The 14,587-nt window shown below is 48.1% G+C and overlaps 1 protein-coding gene across 4 annotated transcripts in view; it reads right to left on the bottom strand.

Annotated features, from left to right (window-relative positions):
• Positions 1-13,667, bottom strand: part of FANCA (FA complementation group A) — a 32,612-nt gene extending 18,945 nt beyond the window's left edge. For 3 of the 4 annotated variants that reach the window (XM_069026569.1, XM_069026571.1, XM_069026572.1), the window contains exons 1-17: positions 13,616-13,667; positions 13,172-13,281; positions 12,232-12,304; positions 11,933-12,075; positions 11,535-11,630; positions 9,789-9,862; positions 8,650-8,765; positions 7,951-8,033; positions 7,468-7,501; positions 5,109-5,175; positions 4,297-4,409; positions 3,617-3,693; positions 3,023-3,164; positions 2,366-2,499; positions 904-1,014; positions 395-490; positions 244-303 (exon numbers count right to left, since the gene is read on the bottom strand). In XM_069026569.1, the coding sequence (XP_068882670.1) occupies positions 244-303; positions 395-490; positions 904-1,014; positions 2,366-2,499; positions 3,023-3,164; positions 3,617-3,693; positions 4,297-4,409; positions 5,109-5,175; positions 7,468-7,501; positions 7,951-8,033; positions 8,650-8,765; positions 9,789-9,862; positions 11,535-11,630; positions 11,933-12,075; positions 12,232-12,304; positions 13,172-13,281; positions 13,616-13,655 (1,569 nt within the window). In that variant the 5' untranslated portion in view covers positions 13,656-13,667. The remainder of the gene's footprint in view (positions 1-243; positions 304-394; positions 491-903; positions 1,015-2,365; positions 2,500-3,022; positions 3,165-3,616; positions 3,694-4,296; positions 4,410-5,108; positions 5,176-7,467; positions 7,502-7,950; positions 8,034-8,649; positions 8,766-9,788; positions 9,863-11,534; positions 11,631-11,932; positions 12,076-12,231; positions 12,305-13,171; positions 13,282-13,615) is intronic. The other variant, XM_069026570.1, reaches the window with a different exon arrangement.
• Positions 13,668-14,587: the final 920 nt, after the last annotated feature.

The raw sequence follows: 14,587 nt of genomic DNA, 5'->3' as shown, positions 1-14,587 counted from the left end.
GTCCCACACCACAGAGGTGAAGTGCTCCACTGAAAAGAATCAAGATACCTATAAAATGTTACTCCAGTTTTCCTGAAAACTGGGGAGATCCTGTATTTATGGCCACTAAAACCCTTTGGCTTAAAGCCAGAGACTTGGCAGCACACCCAGCTTTGGAATGGCAGGGAGGTTGGTAACCTAAGTGCTTTTCCAGAAGAAAAGGGACATGGCTGATGAGAAAACTGGGAGACAGAGCAGCAGTACCTGCACGGCCTCATCAGTGGAAGAGAGGTCTTCATAGAGCCCCATGTCTTCTATGGCCACCTGTGTGAGGTGAGAGGTGCAGGTGGTCACACACAGCAGGGTTTGACAGATCCAGAAAGAATTCTTCTCAAAAGAGACCATTTTTCCTGACCTTGAGGTCGGCCAGTCGGGTTTTAGCCAGAGTGATATACTCCAAGAGCAGGGACCGGTGTTTCGTGGGCACAAAAGGTGGGTACATGATATGAACCTGAAACGTGAAAATCACAATGAGATTTGCCATTTTGACAGGAAACCCATGTAAAATTCTAACTAACTAATTCTGACTAATGTTTGCAGTCATCATTTACCTCAAATATTCCCCAAAGAAGGCATTATTGCTTGGTTAAGGACCAATCATTTTCATGGCAACTGGCACAATTTTTCCCAACAACAAACAAACAAAATCAGTGAAGTGCTTAACTCCAGGAAAGGAATTCCCCTCGTCAATAAAAGAATCTTGTCCTTCCTTGTTTCAGGAAGAAAAGGGTTTGAATAATGAACCAGAAGTAATGCAATTACTGTAACAACATTTACAATGAGCTGAACCTACTGAAAGGCACAAGGACAGTCACTTTGGGGCAGTTCTGGACCTGAAAACCATCTCTGTCAGCACCTTCTCACCTTCAGGTACGGCGCAGCTTCAAAGGGCACCAGCTCTGACAGGAACTCGAAGAGGAAGACCAGAGCTTTCTTACTGCTCCCGTGCTGGCCACCAGCATTCCCAAAGGAAGCCTGAAACAGGGAAAAATGATGAGACAGCCTTTCAGTGTGGAGAGAATCCTCATCCAAGCAGTGCCGTGGCCGAGCACACAAATGCCAAACATCCCATTTCTGTCAGGAGAATCTTTCTGGTGAAAAGTCTCCAAAGAAAGTTTGTAGAATCATGGAATGGTTTGGGTGGGAGGGACCTGAAAGACCATCTAGATCCAATTCCCTGCCATGGGCAGGGACACCTTCCACTACCCAAGGCTGCTCCAAGCCCCATCCAACTTGGTCTTGGACACTTCCAAGGATGGGGCAGCCACAGCTTCTCTGGGCACCCTGTGGCAGGGCCTCCCCACACTCACAGGGAACAATTCCTTCCCAATATGCCATCCATCGCTGCCCTCTGGCAGTGAGAAGCCATTCCCTGTGTCCTGTCCCTCCATCCTTTGTCCCCAGTTCCTCTGCAGCTCTCCTGGAGCCCCTTTAGGCCCTGGAAGGGGCTCTGAGCTCTCCCTGGAGCCTTCTCTTCTCCAAGTGAGCACCCCCAGCTCTCCCAGCCTGGCTCCAGAGCAGAGGGGCTCCCTTGTGTCATGGTGACTTACTGAAGTCTCTGGAAGTTTGCTGCCATGAGAACTCTTTAAACAAGGCAACTTTGAGATGCACTGAAAGATTGAGATTCATGAGGGAACCACAAATCTGCGGGTTTCTACACAGGTTTATCTGGGCATTCTAAGGAAAATAACCAGTCTGAGACTACAGAGAACACAGCCAGTTTGCCTTTTGATACCTCCTGGACGCTCTATCAGCCAAAGCTGAGCTTAGATTTGCAAACTCATACAAAGGAATTTCCAGGTTGAATTGACGTGGAGATTTGCATCCCTAAAACACCCACCTGTTTACAGTTAAAAGCAACAACCAATTATCTGCAAGGTCAAACACAGCAATTACAGCTGCATGCAAACCTCCAGGAAACAGGAATGCTTCCTCTGCCATAACCCCCAACTTATGCAACAACAACAGTGCTGCTTATCAAGATACTGAAATCCATCCAAGATGATGATTATAACAGGAATTACATGTCTGCATTCCTAGCAAATAACTAGAACAGGCAAGGTGGACTTAAAAGATGAAAGGAGGGAAAACTGGGGAAAGCCAAATAAATTTATTCTTTGCAGACACAAAGGCAATAATAAATATTCAATCATTCCTAATATCAATACAATCACTTGTACTTTTTTTTTTTTTTCTCTTCCCCTTTCTCATTCCTGGTTATCCTGTCTGGAACAAGGCTTTCTCCACGCAGCAGAACATTCCTTATGCACAGGTTTCCTCACACAATTAAAACAAAGCTCACCAGTCAGGCCTCACTTAGTCTCACCTTAAACCACTCAGAGTAAGGCATGAAGACAGCAGGGCCCTCCAGAGCAGCCTGACGAGCGATCAGGAATGCAGTGATCATATTTTCCATGTCATAATTCCCAAAGGCCTTTAGCAGGAGATGGCTCAGGAGATCTAAGAACATAAAACAATAACCTCACACTTTGCTCCTGACAACAGTGCTGTATTTTTCACAGTAAATGAAGACAAATATCTGTGATAAAACATCAGGCAGGACATGTATTGCAGCCTGAAGAACCTCTGGGGTCTGATTTTATTTTTTCATGCACTTTCAACTGTCAAACACACTTGGATTCCCTGCAGGGAGTCCAGCACTGGGATAATTAGGAAGGAATTCTCACAAACAAGCTCTGCTAGTGAGGGTGAGCTAGAAGCAAGCTTAAGTAATCACTATGCCAATTAATAATGAAGGTAATTATCAACTAACCACCCTGAGCTGTACACAAAGTTTGAGAAGTGGCAGGCACGAGGCCTGGCATTCACATGGAATCACGGCCATGGGATGTCTGAGTGGAAAAGCAGCTGTTCTGCTGTTCCTTTCCATGCAGGAATCCTTTCCAGACAGCCCCCGTGGATGGCTCCCCTGTTCCCCACCCCAGCAGCACAGGCACACACCAGGGCGGCAGCGCCCACCTACCCTTGAAGAGCTGCTCAGCCTCTGCCTGGCACACCACCAGCGTGGACACACAGGACAGGACGTGCTGCCAGTTCACCTCGTGGGTCTCCAGGACTTGCTGCAGCTGGCAGATGGACTCCTTCACACTGAATGCCACCAACAGCTGGAGAAGTGATGGCAATTCCTGTTAGCTAGGACATACAGCCACAAGAAAGAGAGGAATGCAGACAAGATGGACAGGCAGATGGCTTTTCTGTGACTTTTTCAAGCTATCCTGCAGCTTTTGATCAGGCCCAAACATCAGCCTGGATTGGAACCGGCACCAGCTACAATAAATAGTAAAATTCCCATTCTTTCAGAACTCATGTCTTATTCTGTACCAGTGAAAATTCACATCTCCAAACAGCATCTTTGTTCTCATTAAGAGCTTTGCACTAGCAAAAAACACTGCAGTTCCTTTCCTTTACGCTTCCTCTTCACAGAGTTTCTGGCAATTGGTTTGGATTCTGCAACTGGATAATGTTGCACTGATTTCCAATAATCTGATTTCAGGTATTTCAGTGGATATAAACCCAACATAATAAAAGTTCTCTGAGTGACACCAGGCAGACGTACTTTGCGATACAGAGCCGTGAGCAGTGGAGAAGTCCTGGTAAAGCTCCACTCCTTCTGCATCTGGATGGCATCAGACACTGCACCCAGAAAGAGAAAACTTCAGCAACAGGCTTTAAAATACACCCAAAATGTATAAGTTTCCCTAGTGCAGCCAGACACATGAAAACTGTCCAGCGGAATTCGGTCTCCCATTTGCCTTTCGAACATGGGCTGTGGCACAAGGACTGGGCTGTTCCATTATGGCACTGCCACCCCAGAGCTGGTTTTGTGATCACACATGCGTAGGCTGACATGGCACAGGCACAGAGAATCAGCAAGGAATCAGCTTTTCCTTCATTAACCTCTTTCATCTGGAAGCCAGCAATGACACAGCTTCTCCCACACAACAGACAAGCAGATCACAGCTCATGGGGATTTTACCAGAGATTTTATAGCTCAAACATATTTCTTCCTAAAAACATCAAGCTTCACAATTACTGACCCAGGATTAGAACCTTCCTGCCCAAAATTTTCTCCTGAACTATGACCCTCAGATGACTTTTTTTGCCTGATTTGGCACCCTGCTTATACAGACCCCAGGAAGGGGCTGAGAAGCCTGGAGGCTGCTCTGGCTGGGCCCCACTCAGTGTGGGACAGAGCTCTGGACACAGCTGGAGACACCTGTCCCTGCCCCTTCCCACCTTTCAGCACGGGGTTGTAGGTGAGAACCTCGGTCAGGGTGTGTCTGAAAAACTGCCTCAAGGAATCCGGGTGAGCCACACTTCCATAAAGTGACACGTTGAACACATTCAGCCTGCAAAGGACAAGGAAATGCCAGAAACAATGTCAGCCAGGTCATTAGCCAGGTACTGATTAAATAGCATCAACCAGGTACTGACTAATTATGATCAGCCAGGTATTGATAATATATGATCCACCAGCTGCTGATGAAATATGAACAACCAGCTGCAGCTTAGGGTGAATGACTTATTTTTATTCTACATCCATCTTCTCAAATTGCCACAAATATATTCTTTTTTGTGTGTATTTAAAAACAAAAACAACTCGTGGTTACTCAACACTATGCAGCCATCAGATTTATAAATGTGAGTCTAAGGTGTGTATCCCTGCACGGGGCTGAAGGTGACATGTACAAAGCAGTTAAATAAAACAAGTTTGGAAGCAGGAATTGGAGATGATTGCACTTTCCAGGTGTTTCTGCTCAGAAGCAGTGAGAAAACTTGATGGGGAATTTTTGGCATGACAAGAGGGAGGTCCAGGGTTGGTTCCAGCACTGCCAGAACCCACTTTCCTATCTGGCCCTTATCTTTTTTACAAGCACTTTTGTCTGCACATATTTTATTAGAGGAGAATACCAAGCACAAGTAGCACTGGGAGGGGTGGGGGGTGTGTAGATAAGTAAAAAAACACCCCACAGCATTCCTCCTCTTTCAGTAAGAAGTGCAACAGTGGATGAAAACCTCCTCCTCACACTGCTTGGAACATTTCTTACCAGAACCTCACAGCTTGCACCATGGAAACATCTTCCTGCTTCTCTTTACCAACAGCATCAAGCACCCCTGTACCCCAAAACACACAAAAACCCAATGAGAAAAGAACTGTGACACTAAACCCCACACAGGAACTAACAGGAATGAGCAATCTGTGCCCCTTCACAAAGGTGACCCTGCAAGGGAAATGTGCAGAAGCCACTCAGCAGCGCTAAACTCTTACCAGATTTTCTCCAAAGTGACACAGAGACTCAGAAACTATTATTACTGACCTTGAACCAATTTAAAAGCATTTTCAAGAACATGCTGATAATGAAGCCATCTAAAAATGCATGTAAAATTAGTATTTCATTTCCAAACCCAACCCTAATGGTGCCGTGCATCCGCGAGCGTGAGCGCTGTGAAGCCTGTCTGGAGGCAGGGATTTACACGAGCTGAATTAACCACCCTGGAAACCACGGTCCGAGCAAAGAGCAGGCTGGGGGAGGGCCACGCCTTTGTAATGTGCCGTTTGCATCGGAGGAATTCCTTTAAAAGCTCGATCTGCCCCAAAAACGACGGGGAGAGATCAAACAGGTTGGCAGCTTGCGCAGCGCGTTGTCTTGACGATCAGCCCACACCACTCCGAGCCCACAGACTGCGAGACCCTTTGCTTTGCAGTCTGCTGCAGCAGCACTTCTGCTTTGTGCCACCCTGCCTTGAAAACCCTCCTCTTTCAACTGCTAAAGGAGCTTGGTTTGTGTACTAAAATCATCTAGTTAAGAAAAAAAAACGTAAAAAAAAAACATTTACTGAGCAGGGGCAGCAAACTGGAGTCCCTCACGTGCCACCACAGCATCAGGATGTAACACTCTGCTCTCCTGATGAGGAATACTTTAAGGTTAAGTAGGGGAGAATAAAGCAAAGGAGATAAACTCAGCTTATCTTCAGGCACAGCAGTTCAACACTGCCAGATCATTACAGTGAACACACTGCTCCCATGCTACTCCCAGCCTGTCCTTCTCCTCCTGTGAAGGTCTTCAGTAACAGGGAATTCTTTCACATTAAAAATCCTAATGTTCTCCAAAGACTAATGAAGTGAGACCCCTCAAAGGTGACCCAAAAGTATGGACTAATAAAATATCTTATATAAACCTCGTGTAATGCATTTTTGCAGGCACGCAGACTGCGAGTGTGGCAGTGCAGGCTGCGCAAACGGGAAGGGCAAATGAAGAGCAGGATGCAGACTCCTGTCTGCCTGCCAACAGCGTGTTCCTCCTCCTCCAAAATCCCTGCTCCTCTGTTGAGAAGGGTTGCTTTTCAACTGCAAAAGGGCCACCTGAGATGGGATTCATACATATTAAACAATAAAGCACTTCTCTTGCAGCTTTCCCTTTCCAGAAGAACTCTGTGAGCCATCTCTGTGTACAGACAGTGCTCCCTGTGAGACCTGGGGCAAGGGATGGGGCTGGCAGTGCCCACAGGGATGAAGGGGAGGTGGCATGTCCTGGGATGGGGTCACCTTACAGAAGAGAAAAAGCAGCAGCCTCTGCAGCAGCACAGAGCAGGAAACATGCCAGCAAGGAAAGCGGGGAAGCGCTGTCACTAAGGAGACAGGAGTGACAGCAGCTGCACAGTCAGGTGACACCAGCCAGGGGTGTGGGACACGGGAGGGGTGTAAGGAACGTGACAATAGCAGGTACAGCATCTCCCCGTGAGGATCAGCTGTGACACAGGACAAAAATAACCCCGCTGTGTGTGTGTTTAGTCCTCCTGCGCCAGGATTTGCTGGTAAATCAGGCACTGCTGCGTTGAGCCCTCAGCAGCGGCACCAGGGCAGCTCAGGCCAAGGCAGGCACGTTGCAGTTCACAAACACTGGTGTTTAAAGACTGCACACCTACATTAGATGTCTTTGCTCAGCATCAAAATAGGGGTTTCAGAAAACATTAGCCTGCAAATCCAAGCAGTGAGTCAGCAAAAGCACTCATAACGCCTTAAACTCAAAGTTTAATTTACTAGGCAGAAAAAATAAATCTAAGCAGCAAAACTGACCCTGGCCTAACCTCTGTGCTCCACCTGCTTCCAAGCAAACCTATTAAAAACCAGGAAATCAGATCAGGTATCTATATGATGTTACAGCTGGGAGTAGAAAAAAAAAAGTAGCATAAAAGGCAAGAAATTACTGCAGTGTCTGCAGAGACTTTAGGAGAACGACAGGGAAAGCAGAGGCAAATAAAATCAGTGACATAAATATTATGCACAACAGCACAGACAGAGCAGCCAGGCAAAGGATTTCTCCTTAGGGATTCAACAGTGAGCGAGGAATAGAAGTCTTGGAAACAGCAGTGGCTGCACAAAGCTGGGATCACAGCAATACTTACATGCCAGCATTCTCTGTAAAACAGCACGGCAGATCTGTTCAAAATTGACAAATTAAGGGATTTAGAGTTTTAAAGAGCTGCAGTTCAGTGCAGAAAAAGTAAAAAAGTAAATTGACTCAAAGAAAGAGTTTTGTCCCTCTTAAAGCTTCACTTTTACCTCAGGCTCTGCAGTAGAGCAGGTAAAATAGACATGAGGGCAGCATTTTCCAACCTCACCAGCATTCCATGTCTCATATTCAAACGGAACACCCAAGCAATCCAGGTGAAAGGAAGTTTAAAAACCCCTTGATGTGCCACCTTGGAGCAATTCTCCATACAAAAAGTCTCACTCCTGGTTTCACCATTTCCCCCACTCCAGCACCTGTACCACCACCCTCTCCTTGCTGCTCCAAGCTCTGGATTATTTGTACTCAGCAAGAGCCAGAGATGAATGGAATTCCTTTGTTAAAGCACTATTTGTAACCAGGTTCATTTTGTCCTTACGTAGGCAACCTTCTGGAATTCCACCTTCCTTCCCAGCTCCGAAGCCTGCTCAAAGCCATTCTGAAGAAACACGATGGCAAAGTCTGCAAATCAGGAAGGAATCGGAGTTCCAGCATCCCCCTTGCACACAGGTCACCTGCTCCTTCCCCTCCCACCTGTCCCAACAGTCTCTGAAAAGCCTCCACTCAGCAGGAGTCATTTATTGTCTTGGAGTAAAATTACTCCCAGGAAAAAGAATCCAGAACTTCAAGGGTTATAAAGTCTAAAGAATTTGCAGCTATGCTCCACAACCTCAGCAGAACTCAGAGGGGCTGTACTTGACCAGCTGCACTGGTCCACAGTCGGTGACTGCAGGGATTTTTGCCTAAATAAACTAAGAAAATAAATAATAGAAATTGATAGGGAGGAAATGGAACCGTGAAATATTTCTGGCCCAAAATCTCTCAGACTTTGCAGAGTGTCGCAGTGCCAGCGTATCCCCACTGAACCACACCCCCCACAACTACAATTTCTTGAGTTACCATAACTCCAAGGGATGGAAAAATTCAAATAAATTATTTTTTAAAGGGAGAAAATTTGCTAAATTTGCCAAATACATAAAAAATATATTCCCCAGAGAAATGAGGTAAGCAAACCCAAAGTGAGGCCGGTGTTGTTACACCTCTGACGTTCTGCCCTGCACCCAGCCCAGGGCCTTGCCTGAGAGAAGTCGCTGTGCCAGCTCTGTGTCCCCATGGGGCATGTCCCCAGCCTGCTCACAGAGGCCACAGAGGCTGCTGCAGAGCCACTCCACTGCTGCTGGGCCTGCTGGGCTCCTGGAACACACAAAAGCACCTTCAGTTCAATCCCTCCTGCTTTCCATAAGGCTTGGCTGTCTCCACCACCATCCTCTGGCCCAGGGAAGAGCCACCTGTGCACTCTGCCCTAAATGTGCCACTTCATTTATTTAACTTGGACCAGCACGTTTGCTTTACAAACAGTTGCTTTTTATATTATTTGCTTTATAAAAAGATCCCACAACACACGCATGCAAAGGAAAAAATGTGTGTGAAATTGTGCATCCAAGTATTTCCTCATCTCTGACATGAAAATGTTTCCATTGAGAAACCCCTGCTAGAAGAATTTCAGTTCCAATTTCTAAGACACTTGGGTAAAAATGCTTCAAAAATAAATTAAATTCTTAATCTATGCCTCTGGTTCCCTTAAATTGGAAGCACAGTGGGCACCGAAGTCTTTCATTGTGAACAGACAAGTAAACCAGCATCAAAAGCCTAAAAGATCACTGGGACACTCCTTTGACACAGTAAGGAGACAACCTGAACTTCACAAATGGGCGAGTTGTTAGCTCTGTATCATGCAGTAATGGAATGGGTTGGGTTGGAAGGGACCTTAATGTTCATCTTGTTTCACTCCCTGCATGGGCAGGGACACCTTTCACTATCCTGGGTTGCTCCAAGCCCCGTCCAACCTGGCCTTGGACACTCGTTGGGGGACAAAAAACAAAAAATAAAATTCTTAGACTAACTATTCTCTGGAGGTTAACTCTGCCAGATGAAAAAATGTAAGATTTTGTGAAGATGGAAGCACCCAGCCTCTGCAGAGCAAGATTTCTTCTCGAGTCCAGTTGCTGGACACCGAGGAGCCACCACACCTAAACTGAGCTAATTACCCCAGAGTAACCCCCCAAACCCACAGCAGCTCCTTAATCCTGCTAATCTGATCCCTTGCCAGCACCTGACTATATCCTCAGTCCAGAATACTCATGACTAATCCCTGATTATATTCCAATAGGCTTTAGGAGATTAGCTACATCTGCAAACCCACAGAGCCCCGCTCACCTCTCCAGCAGCTCTGCCAGGCCAGCGATGCCACCGCTGTGCAGGTGCCACACGGCCTCCAGCACCAGGGGCTCCTAAGGAGATGCCACCATTAGGTCACAGGCTGCACTGTGCAGTTAACATTTGGCTATTGCAAATGGTACATGAAAAGTAAAGCTGAATTCTGTTTATTCCAACTATCCAGAAGCTGTTACAATTTTTAAATTGACCGCACAGGAAATACCTGGTGATGAAAGATTGTATTTCCTACAAGTTTTGGGTGGTTTAGGGTCGTAGATGCATCATCATTTTAAATTTTCATGGACAAGTAATGAATATATCCACCTTTTCCCTCTGGAATAACACTGATTCTGCAGATTCAAAGGAGCAGGGATATACCAGGAAGCAGGTAACACAACTGAGTTTCAGGTCGTGTTGATTCAGATCCAGATCCAGATTAGAGAATTGTCCTTTAGTCTATTAACTGTTTATTATGTTCTCTGTGGAACAAGGCTGCCACTCTCAAGTCCATATCCCAGTAGAGCTGGGATTGCAGGAGACTACAGGAAGAGCCATTGCAATCATCCAGGCAGAAAGGCTGATGGACACAAAGGAAAAATGAACAACCTCTGGCAAAAATGTGCACCAGGCATCGCTCCTGTGTGGATCAAATTGCTGCCCTGTAACATCCCTTCCAGCTCCTGCCCAGAACAGCACGCCCCAGAGAGTCCTGAGCCAGCAAAACAGCACTGCAGGGTGCACCTGGCAGGGGAAAGGTGCAGCAGCAGCTTCTGATCATTCCAGGCAGAACCAACACCTGCACAAAACCTTCCCACCTTGGGAAGGAAGGGGCATTTGGGAGCCTTGGGCACAGGGGAAAGTCAAAGCCCCAGGAGCTTCCTGCAGTGACCAGCAGCTGCCTCATACCCTGACCCCAAACTCGCCCACATACTTTGTCTTCACAACCTAATTCTTACTGTAACGCCCTCAGTTACAGAGTTATCTCTCATTTATCCCCACGTCTGCCCCAGGACCAGGAGATCTTAATCAGCCTGTGAAACACACAGGTTCTATTTTCAGCTCAGGAGCGGATATTTGAGACTAGAGCACGGCCCTTTATCCGGGCAGATCAGCCTTCTCCTCCTTTCCCCTGAGAGCAGCGAGGAATCAAACCTGCCCCACTCATAAAAAGCCCTTAACTCCACTCACAGCACCACTTGTCTCCACAAAACACACCCAAATGAAATCAAGACATCCCGTTTGTGAGGCAGCACAAGCTGTTATCTGCTATCTGGTTTCTTTCTCTGTGACCTCACTGTGTCTTATCGCCCTTCCCAGGTAAACAAAGCGGAGAACTGGGATGCCAAAGACACTTGGAATATTGCTGGCAAAGCACATGAAGGGCTCTGGGACTGTGCCACCCCACAGTCAGCTGGGAGTTCCTGCACTGGACCTGGAGAGCACCCCAAAACCAGCACTTGATCACCAAGGTGCTGTCAATATCCTTTTGTGGCAGTTCCCAATAATTCAAATAACTCCAAACCTCGGCTGAGTTGAAAAAGCAAATACCACTGCAGAGACAAGGAAGTTGCCACTGAACCTGCTCTAAAATAAACAAAATAACCAAGAACCCCCACCATTTAGAATCCAGCTCATGCTTTTGGAAGGTCAGGAAGACCAGTCATTCTCAGGAATTCAGAGATGCCACATCCCATGGATGAAATCTCATGGCCTGTAACACCACAATGTTTCTCCATGAGTTCTCACCTTAATTTTCCACATTTCCTGGCAGAAGAGGGAGCGACAGAACATGTTGTTTGCCAGCAAATCCTTCACAGTCTGAAGCAAGCAGGACAACCTCTTCTGGCATCACCCCAGAAATGAAGAAGAAATAATTCCCTTTGTGAATAACACATTCTCAGAAAAACAATTTGTTGCTTTGCCCTGTTTGCTGCTTTTTAAAGGGTCAAATGGTGGAGAGAATTCAGGGGAAAGGCCTAAACTTCTCTTCTTATATATCTTGTACTTCTGCAAGCAAATCAAATACCGCAGTGAATAATTGCCCGCTCGTGTTTGGGGCTTTATCAGAGCAGATAAACTGGGCTTAAAGTCAAACCTAACAGTGCTGTTTTGTTGATAAATTAAAGATAAAGCTTTCCCCTTACTCTCTGGTCAGAGTTCAGCAGTGGGACTCGTGAGGGGCTGGCAGAACCCTGGCAGATCCGCTCCACATTGGCAACAGCATTTTTGGCTGCCAAGGTTGCTGTGGGCACACCCAGTTTTGAGGCCTGCTCCTGCAGAACAGAGACTAAACAAAACAGCAAAGCAGAAAACTGTCATCACCAGGCAAGTAAGAAACAAGACCAGAACAATGAAAAGAAAGTAAGACTGGGGTTGCATTTAAAGGCAAAAATTCAATGTTGAGGAAGAGTTCTTCCCCACATCTGGCCTGGGAGATGCTCACCTATAAATGACTCTGGTGACACTCCCCGGTGCTCAGCCCCATCCTGCACGTCTGGCTTGGCTGAATCTCCCACCTGGAAAGCAAATAAAACCATAAAACTCTTAGATGTCTGACACACACATTTACAAACCTATCCCTGTAGTGAAGTGAAATTAACACACAGCTCCCACATGGGAATGGAAAAGCACAGATTTCATGGCACCCTACAAGAGATGTATGTTTAGCTATTGTCAGTTTATGCAGAAAGAAGAAGATACAGGTCGAAGTTCCTCATCCCCAGGGACCAAACAGCTCAGCAGCAGCACCAGGAGCAGAATTTCTATAATCTCTATCTTTCAAGTCCTTTCTGTGAAGCCATGTGGCCATAAATATTTGATGAAACATGTCCAAATGTTGGATCATTTTCTAGTTAAATCCCCTTTTTCTTTTTATAAAGGGAAATATTCTCTAGAGAAAGAAAGATCCTGAACTATGGGAGATATTTGCATTATCTGTTGCAGCTGTAAAATCAGTGTGTGAGGAGAGGGAGAACGTGGCCAAATCACAACAGTGGCTCAAGACAAGCTTGTCACGAAGACGGTCGTGTCAGTCTGAAGTGGTTGGCAATTCAGAGAAAAGCCAAGTCTCTCCTGATTTGTTTTCCCTACATTCACAAGAAGCCAGGTCTGACTCAAAGGAAAATGTACTGGATTTCCCTTTGTCCCAAATCCAAACCACGCTTAACCATTTTTAGTCTGTAAAAGTAAAACATTGATAAAAAAGGGATAACATAATCTCATTTCTGCAACACAAACCTTTCAACTTCATCTTATTCCTACAGTGTTGGTTTTTCTTTCCACGTATCATGGAAAGCTCTGTTCCTGGGACATTGACTCCAGCACTGGCACCCACCTCCAGCTGGGATCTCCCACTATCCCGCCCTGAACTGTCCCGTTCCTACCTCCAGGAGGAGGTCACTCAGGTTCTGGTGGTGTTCCAGCAGCCGCAGAGCCGCTTCCTGGAGCTCCGCTTCGCTCCCAAAGGGGCTTTTCCGCTTCCTGGCTCTCCCTGCTGAGAAGTTTGGGTTTATGACCAGCGTGTTCCCAGGGCACCCCGAGATCACCGCCCGCTCCCTGCTGCTGGTGGACGAGGGCAGAGCGGGGGTGTGAAGAAAACAGACTGGGGACATGAGGGCAGATGCCGTGTGCCAGGGCTCGGGGGCCTTGGGGAAGGCAGAGCGGGGTGGATGGAGCGGGACATGGGGGCAGAGAGAGCTGTGTGCAGGTAGACAGAAGGGGTGTATGAGGGCAGAGAGGAGACATTCTCGCCCCCCGTCCCCTCCGCGGTCCTCGCGGGGAGCGCCCGGCGCGGAGCTCGCCCCGGGGCCGCCTCAGCCCGCACGTACCGAGCAGGGCCCGCCAGCTGCTCCCGCCCGCGCCCGCCATCGCGGGCCGCCGCTTCCCGCCACGCCAGCCCGCGCCGCCATTGGCTGCCGCCGGCCGAGCCCGCCTTGCCCATTGGCTGGAACGGACGAGCGGCCGCGCTCGCGCCCCCCCGCCGCATCTGGCTATTGGTTGGAAGCGCGGCGTGGTCCCGCCCCTCCGCCGCCCTCTTGGTAGTGGCGGAGGTGGGAGCTGCCATGTTGGGAAGGGCGGCGGGAGCGGCGGGGCAGCGCGGCCGTGTCGGGAGGGGGACACGGAGGGATGGGCGACAACACGGGGGGTCGGGCACCGTGAGGGGACCCGCTCCGCACGGCTGTGAGCTGCAGAGTGTGGGGGACAGGGTGGGGGACTCCAATCCTGTCAGTTCTGAGCGGTGAGGATGCTGCTGACCCTGATCCCACCCAGGGAAGGGGACAAGAGCGGCTGGAAATCCCAAAGCGAAGAATCACCAGCACTGCTGGGAGAATAAATCATGGAATCACAGAATGGTTTGGATTGGAAGAAAATGGTTTGTGCTGGAAGGGATCTCAAAGCCCATCCAGTTCCACCCCCTGCCATGGGCAGGGACACCTTCCACTATCCCAGGCTGCTCCAAGCCCCAATGTCCAACCTGGCCTTGGACACTGCCAGGGATCCAGGGGCAGCCACAGCTGCTCTGAGCACCCTGTGCCAGGGCCTGCCCACCCTCCCAGGGAACAATTCCTTCCCAGTATCCCATCTAACCCTGCCCTCTGGCACTGGGAAGCCATTCCCCCTTGTCCTGGCACTCCAGGCCCGTGTCCAACACCCCTCTCCCTCTTTTTCCTCAGATCTCTTTATGTCCAGAATCGCTGCAAAGTTTCACAGGGAGCAGAGTAGAATTCCCAGAGGGCTTTTCCCACTGATCTGATCCTTCCTGACAACGAACCACTGCTGTTGGCCACCGTGGCTTGGAG

This window comes from Aphelocoma coerulescens, chromosome 11 (genome assembly GCF_041296385.1).
Source record: "Aphelocoma coerulescens isolate FSJ_1873_10779 chromosome 11, UR_Acoe_1.0, whole genome shotgun sequence".
Classification (NCBI taxonomy): Eukaryota; Metazoa; Chordata; class Aves; order Passeriformes; family Corvidae; genus Aphelocoma; species Aphelocoma coerulescens.
This window is presented reverse-complemented; position numbering and strand designations above follow the sequence as displayed.